The sequence below is a fragment of the Lithobates pipiens genome, unplaced genomic scaffold, assembly GCF_037356315.1.
Source record: "Lithobates pipiens isolate NorthernLeopardFrog02 unplaced genomic scaffold, aLitPip1_a1.2 Scaffold_19, whole genome shotgun sequence".
In the NCBI taxonomy this organism is placed as follows: domain Eukaryota; kingdom Metazoa; phylum Chordata; class Amphibia; order Anura; family Ranidae; genus Lithobates; species Lithobates pipiens.
The window spans coordinates 184,819,874-184,836,121 of NW_027507764.1; the positions used below are offsets into that span (position 1 = coordinate 184,819,874).

At 40.4% G+C, this 16,248-nt stretch overlaps 1 protein-coding gene across 2 annotated transcripts in view; it reads left to right on the forward strand.

Annotated features, from left to right (window-relative positions):
• ULK4 (unc-51 like kinase 4) overlaps window positions 1-16,248 on the forward strand; it is a 951,013-nt gene that overhangs the window by 349,162 nt on the left and 585,603 nt on the right. For both annotated transcript variants that reach the window (XM_077491567.1, XM_077491568.1), the window contains exon 21: window positions 42-224. In XM_077491567.1, coding sequence (XP_077347693.1) covers window positions 42-224 — 183 coding nt within the window. The remainder of the gene's footprint in view (window positions 1-41; window positions 225-16,248) is intronic.

A 16,248-nucleotide genomic window follows, 5' to 3' on the forward strand; every position in this document is an offset into this window, starting at 1 on the left:
ATTGATGAGTGTTAACTGAACAACTTATTGTCTTGGTTTAGGCTCTGTGCAGGATCACTCATCATGCCCCTACAGTCTTCCAGAGTGTCATTGAGAAAGTGGGACTTGTGTCGGTGATCAACGCTTTAGTGACAGGAATTTCCAAAGTACAGCAGTACATGCTGACCATGTTTGCTACAATGTTGTCATCTGGAATTCATCTCCAAAGACTCACACAGGAAAAGGTAAGCAAGAATGTTATACTCTCTAACGAGAATTTCTGTTTGCATGCTATATAGTGTAACTGTGTATCATTATCTGATGGGGTTTAACAAAAAAAAAATTCTACATATAATTGTAAGGTAGATGAGTTTAACCACCTTCGTACCAAACACTTTTACCAAATTTTCAGCTTTCAGCGCTCTCACACTTTGAATGACAATCACTAAATCATGCAACACTATACTCAAATTTAATTTTTAATATTTTTTTGAGCCAGGGGTTTGTTTTGGTGGTGTTTACTCACCACGGGATTTTTTTCATTTTTTCTATAAATAAACCAAAAAAAAAAGACTAAAAATGTTGGGAAAAAAAACCCTACATAGCATATTTGAAAAACCGATCAGCCCTGATGTACTGACGACCTATCCAATTTCTTGAGGCCCCAAAATGCCAAAGCGGTACAAATATCCCCCCAAATGACTCTTTGGAAAGTAGACAGTCTAATGCCCCATACACATGAACAGAATTTCCAACAGAAAAAGTCAGACGGGAGCTTTTCATTGTATATTCCGACCTTGTGTATGCCCCATCTGACTTTTTACATTGAAAATTCTGACAGACCTAGAAAGAGAGCATGTTCTATATTTTTCCGACAAAACCAATTCCTATCGGGAAGACCACCCGTCTGTATGCTGTTCCGACGTACCAAAAACGATGCATACTCTGAAGCAAGTACGAGACGGAAGCTATTGGCTACTGGTTATTGAACTTCCATTTTCTAGTCCCGTCGTACTTGTTGTACGTCACCGCCTTCTTGATGGTCGGAATTCGGTGTGATCGTGTGTACACAAGACAGCTTCAGCAGAATTTTGTAGGAATTCTGTCGGAAAAACCTTCAGAGTTTATTCCGACGGGAAAACTGGTCCTGTGTACAGGGCATAAGGAATTTAGTAAGAGGCATGGCAAGTTTTTTTGAAGTTGTACATTTTTGCCACATTTTTTGGTGGGAAAATTAGGAGATTCATTTTTTTTTTTTTTTTTTACATACAGTCAGGTCCATAAATATTGGGACATCAACACAATTCTAATCTTTTTGACTCTATATACCACCACAATGGATTTGAAATGAATAAGACTTTCAGCTTTAATTTGAGGGTATTTACATCTAAATCAGATGAACAGTGTAGGAATTACAACAGTTTGTATATGTGCCTCACACTTTTTAAGGGACCAAAAGTAATGGGATAGATTAACAATCATCCATCAAACTTTCACTTTTTAATACTTGGTTGCAAATCCCTTGCAGTCAATTACAGCCTGAAGTCTGGAATGCATAGACATCACCAAACACTTGGTTTCATCCCTGGTGATGTTCTGCCAGTCCTCTACTGCAACTGTCTTCAGTTCCTGCTTGTTCTTGGGACATTTTCCTTTCAGTTTTGTCTTCAGCAAGTGAAACGCATGCTCAATTGGATTCAGGTCATGTGATTGACTTGGCCATTGCATAACATTCCACTTCTTTCCCTTAAAAAAAACTTTGGTTGCTTTCGCAGTATGCTTCCGGTCATTGCCCATCTGCACTGTGAAGCGCCGTCCAATGAGTGCTGAATATGAGAAGATAATATTGCCCGAAACACTTCAGAATGCATCCTGTTTCTTTTGTCAGCAGTCACATCATCAATAAATACAAGAGAACCAGTTCCATTGGCAGCCATACATGCCCACACCATGACACCACCATGCTTCACTGATGAGGTGGTATGCTTTGGATCATGAGCAGTTCCTTTCTTTCTCCATACTCTTCTCTTCCCATCACTCTGGTACAAGTTGATTTTGGTCTCATCTGTCCATAGGATGTTGTTGCAGAACTGTGAAAGCTTTTTTAGACAGCCTTCCCGTTTTTTAGGCTCGCCAATGGTTTACATCTTGTGGTGAACCCTCTTTATTCACTCTGGTGAAGTCTTCTCTCGATTGTTGACTTTGGCACACATAACCTACTTCCTGGAGAGTGTTTTTGATTTGATTGTTGTGACGGGTGTTTTCTTCACCAGGGAAAGAATTCTTCAGTCATCCACCACAGTTGTTTTCCGTGGTCTTCCGGGTCTTTTAGCGCTGCTGAGCTCACCGGTGTGTTCTTTCTTTTTAAGGATGTTCCAAACTGTTTATTTGGCCACACCTAATGTTTTTGCTATCTCTCTGATGGGTTTGTTTTGTTTTTTACAGCCTAATGATGGCTTGCTTCACTGTTAGTGACAGCTCTTTGGATCTCATATTGAGAGTTGACAGCAACAGATTCCAAATGCAAATAGCACACTTGAAATGAACTCTGGACCTTTTATCTGCTCCATGTAAATGGGATAATGAGGGTAATAACACACATCTGGTCATGGAACAGCTGAGCCGCCAATTGTCCCATTACTTTTGGTCCCTTAACTAGATGCTAACTGCCGGCTGTCAAATGGCGGGCAGGCGGCGCACCTATTGTGGCGGGAGGCCGTCATATGACGGCCTCTCGTTTAAACAGGGAATGAGCGCGATCGTGCGCACGCATCCCTGTTTCTTCGGTGGCCGAGTGTCACGGAGACACCGCTCGCCACCGAAGGGGGTGAACAGCCATTGATTATGGCTGTTTACCACGTGTTCGGCCGCGAGGAAGTCACGGGCGATCACAGATGGTCACACCCCGAACGTGCACGGCGCATGCGCGTGATCACGTCGGTGGCGGCGTGTTCCCCGGGAACACTGCTCGTCACCGACGCTGGTAAACAGCCATTGGCCGGCTGTTTTCCCACGTGATCGGCTGTGATCCTTTCACAGCCAATCACTAAAATGTAAACAAACCGCGGTAACAGGATGCTACCGGGTTCTCCTCCTCACACACCGATCGTGTGTGAGGAGGAGATTGCGGTAACATCTCGTTACCGCCTACAGTACACATCAAGCACACTGATTGCCCCCTCCAATAAAGAGGACCTGTCACCACCCCTCATAGTACCTGTCAATCACAGTCCATCAGAGTACCTGTCACAGTCCATCAGAGTATTTGAGTACCTGTCACAGTCCATCAGAGTATTTGAGTACCTGTCACAGCCCATCAGAGTACCCGAGTACCTGTCACAGCCCATCAGAGTACCCGAGTACCTGTCACGGTCCATCAGAGTACCCGAGTACCTGTCACAGCCCATCAGAGTACCCGAGTACCTGTCACAGCCCATCAGAGTACCCGAGTACCTGTCACAGCCCATCAAAGTACCCGAGTACCTGTCACGGTTCATCTGTGTACCCGAGTACCTGTCACAGTCCATCTGAGTACCCGAGTACCTGTCACAGTTCATCTGAGTACCCGAGTACCTGTCACAGTTCATCTTAGTACCTGAGTACCTGTCACAGTCCATATGAGTACCTGTCACCTCCCTTCAGAGTACCCAAATACCAGTCACCAAGCCATCAGAGTACCTGTCACCAGGCCATCAGAGTACCCGAGTACCTGTCACCAGGCCATCAGAGTACCCGAGTACCTGTCACCAGGCCATCAGAGTACCTGAGTACCTGTCACCAGGCCATCAGAGTACCCGAGTACCTATTTGCAGCCCATGTCTCATAGAATATAGGTTGGGGTGTTTGCTTTCCAAAATGGGGTCATTTTGTGGATAATTTCACTGTCCTGGTGGTCCAGGACCTTCAAAAGTGTGATGGGTAGGAATGAAATAAGATGTGTCATTTATGCTCCTAGAACGCCTGAACGTACTACTTCAATGTGTGGCCTCTCTATGTGGCCAGGCTGTGTAAAAGTCCTACACATGTGGTATCGCCATACTCGGGAGGAGTAGCAGAATGTATTTTGGGGTTTAATTTTTGCTATATGCATGCTATCTGTTAGAAATATCTTATAAATTGACAATTTTGTGTAAAAATAAAATGTGTTTTAATTTTTTTCCACATATTCCAAAAACTTCTGGAAAAAAATTAACCATTCAAAAGACTCATTATGCCTCACATATTATACGTTGGGGTGTTTGCTTTCCAAAATGGGGTCATTTTATGGGAAATTCAATTTTCCTGGTACTCCAGGCCCTTCAAAAATGTAATAGGTGGTTGAGAAATGAGATGCGTAATTTTTGCTTGTAGAACGTCTGAAGGTACTACATCAATGTTGGTGCTCTGTATGTGGCCAGGCTGTGTAAAAGTCTCACACATGTGGTATCGCCGTACTCGGGAAGAGTAGCAGAATGTATTTTGGGGTGTAATTTGTTGTATGCATATGCTGTGTGTGAGAAATAACCTGATAATATGACAATTTTGTAAAAAAAAAAAAAAATCTTCATTTTGCAAAGAATTGTGGGAAAAAATGACAACTTAAAAAAACTCACCATGCTACTTACTTAATACCTTGGGATGTCTACTTTGTAAAAAGGGGTCATTTGGGGGGTATTTGTACTTTCCTCACTTGTTAGTGTCTCAAGAAATGAGGTACACCTGATGTACTGAAGGCCTGATCAGAAGTGATCAATTTTCAGTGATTGGCACCATAGTTTGTAGACTCTATAACTTTCACAAAGACCAAATAATATATACTAATGTGGGTTATTTTTACCAAAGATATGTAGCAGTATAAATTTTGGCCAAAATTCATGAAGAAAAATTACTAATTAGCAAAAATGTATGACACAAACAAAGAAAAAGGCATTTTTTTCACAAAATTTACGTTTTATTTTATTTTATAGCACAAAAAATAAAAAACCCACTAGTGATTAAATACCACTAAAAGAAAGCTCTATTTGTGTGGAAAAAAGGACGCAAGTTTCATATGGATACAGTGTTGGATGACTGAGTAATTGTCATTCAAACTGTGAGAGCACTGAAAGCTGAAAATTGGTCTGGTCAGGAAGGGGGTGTAAGTGCACTGAATTGAGGTGGTTAAAGAGGAAGTAAACCCCTTCAAACCACTTTGACCTACAGGTAAGCCTAGATTAAGGCTTACCTGTAGGTCCAAGCAATATCTCCTAAACCTATATGGTTTAGGAGATATTTGCCCGAAAACGGGCACCGCTGTCTACGGCGCATGCGCCGTAGACAGCGGCGCGCAGGCGCACTAAATGCAGCAAGTCCAAGAATGGATTTGCCTAATTTGTCGACTCCCGTGCGCATGCGCGGGAGTGACGTCATCGCGGCTTCGCCGAATGGCAGCAGCGGAGCTGCGAGACGCGACTCCCGTGCGCATGCGCAGGAGTGACGTCATCGCGGCTTCGCCGCTGTCATTGGTCGGAGCTGCGAGACGCCACCAGCAAGATGGATGCGGCGGACTACAGGGATCAGCGGCGACTTCGCTGGCTCCTGTGTCAGGTAAGTGACACATAATGAGCTACTATGCGATGCATAGTAGTCCATTATGCTTTACCTTTGCAGGGAAAAAAAGAGGAAGTAAACCCATCAGGGTTTACTTCTTCTTTAAATATTGAGAGGCACATATACAAACTGTTGTAATTCCTACACTGTTCACCTGATTTGGATGTAAATACCCTCAAACTAAAGCTGGAAGTCTGCATTTAAAGCACATCTTGCATGTTTCATTTCAAATCCATTGTGGTGTGTAAAGAGCCAAAAAGATTATAATTGTGTCAATGTCCCAATATTTATGGACCTGACTGTATTGTCATCAGGGGAGTACAGCATCATCAGCGTGTGGTGGTGATCAGGGACACTGACTGGTGACAGTATGTATGTTTTTTTTTTTTTGTTTTTGTTTTTTATAAAATCATACATACTGTAGCCAGAGCATTAAAGTGCTACCATAGTGACACTGTACTACTTTGAGGAGTTGATCAGGATTTATATCGATTTTTTTTTTTAAACACACTTTGCTTAGAACAGTGATAATAACTGTTATAAGCAATCCTTCTTTTTTTTTTTTTTTTTCATTCATCCAGCATTGACTATTGTGAAGCTGTGACTGACCACTACTATTCACATGGTACAGATGAATTGTGGTTGGCCTTGTCTTTACCATGTGATCACTTTTACCAATCACAGAGATCAACACAATGGTACACAATGATTGGCTATGAATGAGAGTCCTTCATTGTGTACAATTGTCATGCGATCTGCTGTGATTGGTCACAGTAATCACATGGTACCAGCAGTAGCCTGGTACACTGATTTGTCATCTGCATGATCCTTGGAGAACATTATATGACCTCCACCCAGGATGGCAGTGCTCCTGCTCGGCCATCATTGTACTATAAGTTGAGAGAGAAGCGGTTACTAATGACTGAAAATAATATTTACAGTAGTGATTATTTGCTCTTTTTGTACTATAACGGGCTAATTTTAGTTTTTTTTACACCATTATGTTACTGGCTCATTAATCGATTATGAAAATGGTAATTAATTCCATAATCAATTAGTTGTTGATTAATCAATTAGATGTTTCGGCCCTAGTCCCCAGATTACAAACAAGATCGGGTCTGTAGGTTTTTTCTTAATTAAGTTGAATTTGTATGTAAGTCGTAACAAATACATTTTTTAAGTGTAACTCCAGCCATAATATTTTTTTTTACATTTTTTGGATAGCGTAGGGAGGGGTTAACACCCCTGTAACATTTGTTTTGCTGCCTGTGCCCCTGTTCATAAGATTTCACCTCACTTTCTGTGCTTGTGACAATTGGATTTTTAAAAGTTTGGGTTGTTGTGGAAAAAAAGGATTAGTGGTAAAGCATCAGCATCTTATTCCCATGATGACTCTTACAGGAGTGAATCCCTTCTTAGGTGTAGATTTTCTTCTTAGGTGTAGATTTCCTCTCACTTCCTGTTGTCTCCCTTTGTTTGTAGGTAGGAGCCGTTTGTAAGTCAGATGTTTGTAACCTGGGACCGCCTGTAGCAGTTTTTTTGATAATTCCTCTTAGCTGTCAGATATTTACATCTAGGTATCTTCATTGCTCAGATACCTAGGGGGAGTTGCTGGGGGAGTTGCTGGCTCTATATATTTTTGTAGGTAGGTTTCCTGCATGGTTCCTCTAAAGTTAATTTTGATAGTTAAATCCAAAAAGTAACATATGCAGTTGGAGACACCTGTGTGTTTTTTCTTCAGATGTAACCTTTGTCACAAGCACATTGAACCTATTATTTTGAGATATTAGCGTTTTATAAAAGAGGCTGTGGGACACTTAGGTTTTGACTGACCCCACTTTTAGAAGAACTCTTCATCTAAAGGGAGAAGGAGACACTTCTGTATAGGCATTGTATTTATTGTAACATTTTAAGGGCAGGTGATCATGTTTGGAAATATATATTATGTTACAAATTACAATATTTGACATACAGAAGGGGTCAAGTCTGTATGATAAAACTGATTATTAAAAATGCTAATTTTATATTCCCTCTAGCTAGTATATTTAGAACACAATGTGCAGTATAAATGAACATGATGATTTCTCTCTGAGCATGTATATAGATATATTGAAGGAAAAGGTGGTGTGACAAAGGAACTGGCTGAAGCTAGATGGATTTACAAATTGTAAGTTGCAAACTATACAGGTTTGATTGAAACCATCAGTTTTGCTTCATAAACAACATCATTGATATTGTAGTTAGGTTTGGATATTATGGACTGGGTCATAGCTGTTGATAATGTTGATGTGTTGTGTTTGTAAAATTATTGGTTACCTTAAGGGGCATTTGTTGGGGAACAAACCAGCTTACTATTTTTTTTTTCTGCAACATGACAATTTCCTTTACACATGCCTCTCTTAGCCCTTGTACACACCGACGGAAAATGTCCGATCGGACTGTGTTGTTGGATAATCCGACCGTGTGTGGGCTCCATCGGACTGTTTCCGTCGGGATATCCGACCGACAAAGTTTTAGAGCCAGGCTATACAATTTTCCGACAACATGATCCAATCTGACTTTGTCCGATCGTTTGTAGAGAATTCCAATCGGACAAAGTGCCATGCATGCTCAGATCAAATTACGAGACCAAAGCTATTGGCTACTAACCTGAACGTATTCCCAACGTAACGAAATAACGTCATCATGTTACGAACGATCGGATATTCCGACAACTTTGTCCGACCGTGTGTATGCAACACCAGTTTCGGACAAAATCCGTCTGACAAATTCTGATGGATTTTGTTGTCGGAATGTCAGACCGTGTGTACAAGGGCTTATGGTCAGTGCTAGACGCTCACATTTTTTCATGTACCCCAGTAGAAATGTTTCTCCACAAAGGAGCTACGTGTGTGGAGTACCTGAGAAAGTCAGTCCTACACCATGAGAGTTTACCACTCCTTTGGCCCTCTCCAGACACTGCAAAATGATGGAATGACACAAATATTTGAAAATTGACACTTTTTCGAACAAATTATATTGGATGATTACACTAAGCTTTGCATTTTTTACTTTCACAGACTGTTGATGAAAACATTGAATTACTAATAGGAGCTCTGGTTTGTGCCTACATTTGGGTATATTGCAAGATAATTAATAACTGTGTTACAGCAAATTCAGATTCAGAATACTTTATTAATCCCAAATGGAAATTATTAGATACAGACAACACAAAATCCCAATAACAAATGGAAACAAGACAAAATAACAAACAATAAAATTAACAATACCAGCAAATTAATATGTACAATAACCATGAATTGAAAATAAAACCGTTAAAACAAAATTATTACTATACTGTATTAAATCATACCATCCTATAAAACAGTGCATAGAATAATAACACAGACTGAAAAATAACAGAAAATCAAACTACACAAATGCAAATATTGCACCACTTTGTCTAAACATTACCCTAAAAATGATTACGCATAATTAACCTAATACTAATATAACATAAAAATCTAGATCAAAAGTCAAATTAAAATCCTCACATCCAGCACTCACAGAGAAGAATTATATAATTGGATGGCCACAGGCGAAAATGATTTCCTGTGTCCGCTCTGTGGTGCATCATGGTTGTAATTTACAAACTGTGTGTGTGTGTGTGTGTGTGTGTGTATGTATATATATATGTATATATATATATATATATATATATATATAAACTATTGGTGCTGTTACTGAGTATGAGCTTAGTGCGACAATAGTTGCAATTGAAAGTACATCAGAGGAAGATTAAGGAGATCTATAATAGTGTAACATATCTGATTCACTACACATTTTGATATGAAGGTGATCTATATTGTGCAATTCCTGGCAGGCCCATTTCTCTAATTTATGGAGTACACCTGGATATAAGTAATATATTTGTTTTATGGCAGATAGGCTGCTCCTATGTGCAGACCATTATCTGCTAAGTGTTATTGTGATATACTGCTGGATTACTCCTGTTTACAGTTCACCATCTATCTAGCACACTTCTGGTCTGGTCATACACATTTCTATGCTACATATGGATTGAACTTTTATTTATGATATTCAGTAGCATAAGAACGGATAAGTGACCGTGTGTGCTAATTGCAGCTATTTATACACATATGTTCCACATTCTCATATGAGCATCTGGATAAATGCCAAGTAGATGGATATTTATAATTCTCATCTTGCCATAAAACTGTAGTACTATTTCATCTTTGAATTTAACGCTTTAACAACTCACAATTCAAAATAATATCTGAATCATTAATTTTGATGATTTGGTTATGACTTTTTTGGTAGTATTGATATTTACATGTATGTATGTTATTGTTTAAATAAACAATGGGTATGTGGTTTCATGGTTGAACCTTGTGGTCTCCTACCTGATTTATGTTCTCCTACATTTTTGGTATGCCATGGAATCTACATTTTACTGTCTCTTTGTTGCTTTCATTATTTAAATAAAATATAGTATCTAAGGAATGGTTTGGTTTAGTGAGTGAATTGGCTGCTGATATTCTGACAGATATATAATTGGTACAGTTTAGGTGCTTCAGTTTAGCTGTGTAGAGCAAACATGTTAAATAGTATCTTTGCATATACAGTATCTCACAAAAGTGAGTACACCCCTCTCATTTTTGTAAATATTTTATTATATCTTTTCATGTGACAACACTGAAGAAATTACACTTTGCTACAATGTAAAGTAGTGAGTGTACAACTTGTATAACAGTGTAAATTTGCTGTCCCCTCAAAATAACTCCACACACAGCCATTAATTTCTAAACCACTGGCAACAAAAGTGAGTACACCCCTAGGTGAAAATTTCCAAATTGGGCCCAAGTGTCAATATTTTGTGTGTCCACCATTATTTTCCAGCACTGCCCTAACCCTCTTGGGCGTGGAGTTAACCAGAGCTTCACAGGTTGCCACTGGAGTCCTCTTCCACTCCACTTCCATAATGATACATTACAGAGCTCTGGTGGATGTTGGAGACCTTGCGCTCCTCCACCTTCCATTTGAGGATGCACCACATTGCTCAATAGGGTTTAGTTCTGGAGACATGCTTGGCCAGTCCATCATCCTTACCCTCAGCTTCTTTAGCAAGGCATTGGTCTTCTTGGAGGTGTGTTTGGGGTCGTTATCATGTTGGAATACTGCCCTGTGGCCCAGTCTCCCAAGGGAGTGGATCATGCTCTGCTTCAGTATGTTACAGTACATATTGGCATTCATGATTCCCTCAATGAACTGTAGCTCCCCAGTGCTGGCAGCACTCGTGCAACCCCCAAACCATGACACTCCCACCACCATGCTTGACTGTAGGCAAGACACACTTGTCTTTGTACTCCTCACCTGGTTGCCACCACACACATTTGACACCATCTGAACCAAATAAATTTATCTTGGTCTCATCAGACCACTGGAGCATGGTTCCAGTAATCCATGTCCTTAATCCATGTGCTTGTCTTTAGAAAACTGTTTGTGGGCTTTCTTGTGCATCATCTTCTGGGATGACAGCCATGCAGACCAATTTGATGCAGTGTGCAGCGTATGGTCTGGCACTTACATGCTGATACCCCTTCAACCTCTGCAGCAATGCTGGCAGCACTCATATTTCCCAAAGACAACCTCTGAATACGACACTTAGCATGTGCACTCAACTTCTTTGGTCAACCATGGCAAGGCCTGTTCTGAGTGGAACCTGTCCTGTTAAACCACTGTATGGTCTTGGCCACCGTGCTGCAGCTCAGTTTCAGGGTCTTAGCAATCTTCTTTTAGCCTAGGCCATTTTTATTTGTAGCAACAATTCTTTTTTTTTTTCAGTTCCTCAGAGAGTTTTTGCCATGAGGTGCCATGTTGAACTTCCAGTTACCAGTATGAGAGAGTGAGAGCAATTATACCAAATTTAACACACCTGCTCCCCATTCACACCTGAGACCTTGTAACACTAACAAGTTACATGACACTGGGGAGGGGAAATGGCTAATTAGGCACAATTTGGACATTTTCACTTAGGGGTGTACTCACTTTTTTTGCCAGCGGTTTAGACATTAATGGCTGTGTGATGAGTTATTTTGAGAGGACATCACTGTTATACACTCACTACTTTCCAGTACATTGTAGCAAAATATAATTTCTTCAGTGTTGTCACATGAAAATATATTGTCCCTTCACTCACCCATACTCAGTAAAGTAATGGATTAAATTAATTCTCTTTACACGGAATGGCAAAGAACTGCAGAAAACATGCACCAAGCAGACTCTAGAGCTGCAATTGTTGACTGTGCATGGTAAATATGAAATGCCCGTATTTAGGATTCTACATTTACCTGGCTAAAATATTTTGTTAAACCTTCAGTCTCAAACATTTTTAAGTAAACATACAAAATGCTATTCATTATTTTTATCCCATTTGTGACCACAATACATCATTTTTAAGTCCAAATAGAAAATGTCTCTTGCAGGGAGAGCAATAATAAACCTTGCAGCAGAGAACTTGGAATGCACAGCCGTTTTCCTAGTTCTGAGACCCAATGTTTACAGACAGTTTAGTAATGCTGCATACACACAATTGGACATCCATGGGATTTTTTCTGACGGATATTGGCTTAAACTTGTCTTGCATACTCACGGTCACACAATGTTGTCAGAAATTCGTCAAGAACGCGGTGACGTATGATGAGGAGAAAATTGAATTTCATTTGCCGGTGCGACTGCTTGATTCCGAGCATGTGTAGAACTTTGTGCGTCGGAATTGTGTACACACAGTTGGAATTTCCGACAACGGATTTTGTTGTCAGAAAATTTGAGATCCAGATCTCAAATTTTGTGTGTCGGAAATTCCGATGGAAAATATCCGATGGAGCCTACACATGGTCAGAATTTCCGACAAAAAGCTCCCATCAAACATTTTTCATCGGAAAATCTGACCATGTGTACGCTGCATAAGAGTTATTCCATTGGCCGAGATCACTCTTGCTTTCTCCTGGCATAGGGCAGAGTTAAGATGCAGACAAAGTGCATCTTCTCTCTCCATAGGCAGATTTGCACGTTCAGTCAGTATGAACAGTGTTTGTGGAAAGATCTTTTGTATAAAAATTATTTGGTAGCCAAATTGTTTATTGGATAGCTGCCATCTGAGATCTGGAGCTATCTTTAGCCTACTGTCAAGAATACATCAGACCTGTGGGTTTGGGTGGAAAGAATGCTTATCAGGTTTATTGCGAGGCACGTGATACTGGGAAGTAATCAGTCTAATTGGTGGCCATTGAGGTACCCATCTTTTTTTATGAGGCTCAGTTTTCATATTTATTTTGTACTACACAAAAAATAAAAAATAAAATAAAATCTTGTTAAATATTATCTTTCTTGCAAATAAGGTAGTAATATGAAAACTGCTTGGGCACACACCTGACACAACAGTATGCACATAATTCTTCTAACTCGCAGGGACTCTAATTCATTGTGCTATTGCTTTGCTTTGAAACAATTTATATAATAGAATGCCATAAATTCTGTTCATATATTTTCCAGAAAAAAAAAGATTAGAGCCTGACTTTTCCAGATTTGCAGAAAATGGCAGAAAAATCAGCAAATTGCACCTTTTGGCCACTGCAGGCATTAAATGCATTTGTAGAAAATAACAAAGTCCCAACAAAATCCCTCAACTTTTAAAGTGGAACTTCATCCATTTATTTTTATTTTTTACTTTTGATACAGTGTGAAAAAGTTAGCGAATCTGTCAACTTACAAACACGCTAAAAGAATTCTGACTTCCCCAATTGAAATTAGCAAAGAGAAATTCTCCACACAATAATTAAAAAATTATTGTGAAAACAAATAGATATACAAAATACATGGAAACCTACAACAGAAAAAAAAAAAACCCTACTATGGGGCGGCTACAATGAATGGTTCTACCCTAAACATCTGGGGAAAGATAGGAGCAAACCTGGAGAAGGATGTGTAAATAATAAAAATGTTGAACTGCATCTTTCTTTCCATCAACGTAAACGGTAAGGAGCATAGTAGTGACATCACCAATTCCCAATCCATATCTTCTTAGACTTGCAGTCCGAAGCAACAGTGCCTCTTACACTGGCGGAAAAACAGATATGAATACAAGAGTGTCCAAGCTTTTTTTCAGAAGAAATTAACCACTTAAGCCCCGGACCAATTTGCAGCCAAATGACCAAGCCCCTTTTTGCGATTCAGCACTGCGTCGCTTTAACTGACAATTGCGCGGTCGTGTGACGTTGCTCCCAAACAAAATTGGCATCCTTTTTTCCCCACAAATAGAGCTTTCTTTTGGTGGTATTTGATCACCTCTGCTTTTTTTATTTTTTGCGCTATAAACAAAAATAGAGCGAACATTTTGAAAAAAATGCTATATTTTTTACTTTTTGCTATAATAAATATGCCCAAAAAATATATAAAAATGTTGGCACTCCCACCAACATGCTTGACTGTAGGAAAGACACACTTATCTTTGTGGGTCCTCACCTGGTTGCCGCCACACACACTTGACACCATCTGAACCAAATAAATTTATCTTGGTCTCATCGGACCACAGGACATGGTTCCAGTAATCCATGTCTTTAGTCTGCTTGTCTTCAACAAATTGTTTGCAGGCTTTCTTATGCATCATCTTTAGAAGAGGCTTCCTTCTGGAATGACAGCCATGCCTACCAATTTGATGCAGTGTGCAGCATATGATCTGAGCACTGACATGCTGACGCCCCACCCCTTCAACCTCTACAGCAATGCTGGCAGCACTCATACATCTATTTCCCACAGACAACCTCTGGATTTGACGCTGAGCGCGTGCAATCAGCTTCTTTGGTCGACCATGGCGAGGCCTGTTCTGAGAGGAACCTGTCCTGGTCTTGGCCACCGTGCTGCAGCTCAGTTTCAGGGTCTTGGCAATCTTCTTATAGCCTAGGCCATTCTTTGATTGTTGACAGATTTTGTCACACTATGATAGCATAACCCACCTTTCTGTTTTCCCTAACCCATGTTTTGATTGTAAAAGGGTTAATAGACGTAATCAGTCATATTGTGTGTGCATATGTGTACCTTGTATGACTACATTTACTGCCTCAGTGGAAAGGAGCTCCCAAAGTTTCTCTGTGATTGTTAGATGAAATTTAGTCATCCCAGTAATCAGCACCAGTATCTTCTAAAAGGGTCTGTCCCCTTTGTAATAGGTTGTTTGACATGCTTTACAATGCCCTAGCTGAAGGAGAGAGAGGTTTAATGTAGGAAAAAACACTGCATGCCAAATTGCCAGTCGGGAGTTTAAGTTTTTGGGTGGAAAGAAGTTGTTTTGATAACAAACATCTTTGATAAAATAAAAGTGTACTAGAACATAGAAAAGAATGCATACAGTATAAATAAAATAGCCCTAAGAGCAAAAGATTTTCTGTGTAAGTAATGTATAGTGGTTAAGTATTTTGTAAGGCTTTGACTAAAAATAAATATATACAATAATATGCAACATGAGTATTATTTTCAGCCAGCAGGTTTTCTAAGATCAGCTTATCTGCTTTGGGAAAAATAAACGTGCCTGCAGAGCTCAACAGCCTAAACTACAATATACCTAGGCAACTTATTGAGTAAGGCGGGTAATAGTTCAAAAACTGATTCCCCCATACATACAGAAGGTGGATGGGGGAATTCCCCTGCTGTGCCATTGTACTCTGACAGTGGAACTCCTCGACAAGTTTTCCAACAGTCCCGTAAAACAGGAGTTGATCATTATATCAACTTTTGTCAAGTAGGAAAGGCCATAGATGGATGGAACATTGTCTTGTACCCAGTTGAATGGCTTAAATTAGTCCGGTACTCAGTTGAATGGCTGAAATTTGTCTGGTACCCAGTTCAACTGGCTGAAATTTGTCTGGCACTCAGTTGAACTGGCTGAAATATGGCCTGTACTTAGTTGAACTGGCTGGTATTTGGCCAGTACCCAGCTGAACCGGCTCAAATTTGGCCAGTACTCCGTTAAACTTGCTGATGATTGTCCGGTACCCAATTGAACTGGCAGAATTTTGATCCGTCTATGGCCAGCTTAAGAGCAGCGACTCATCTCCTTCCCCTCCTCTTACCTGCCTGCCTGTTAAGATGGCTCTCTTAGAGAGAAAGCCTAAAAGACAACAGCTTCCATTGTGCTTCCATAGTTCTCTGTGAATCATGTTATGTGCACAGATTTTATAATTAGTAAATAAGAATTAAAATGTCAGTTTAAAAAAAAAAAATATGAAAATAAACTTGCCCTCAAACCATTAGGCCGCGTACACACGGGCGGACTGTTCGCCCAACCTTGTCCGCTGAACAGTGTTTGGGCGGACAGTCCGCTCGTGTGTGGGCTTTCAGCGGACAGTTTCAGCGGACAGTTGGACGGACAAAGTCTTTCGGAAATTCCGAAAAACTGTCCGCTGAAACTGTGTTTGAGCGAACAGTCCGCCCGTGTGTAGGCTACTTTCGAAATGAGCAAACTGTTCCCGCTCGGAAAGCCCGCCCATTTCGAGCGCGTGTACAGGTAGGCGGGGCCCGCGAAGGAGACGTCGCGGGCTCCGCCGCCTGGAATGGACTTAAAGGGGAACCCAACGCCGAAAAAAATCGGCGTGGGGGTTCCCCCAAAGTCCACACCAGACCCTTGTCCGAGCACGCTACCCGGCC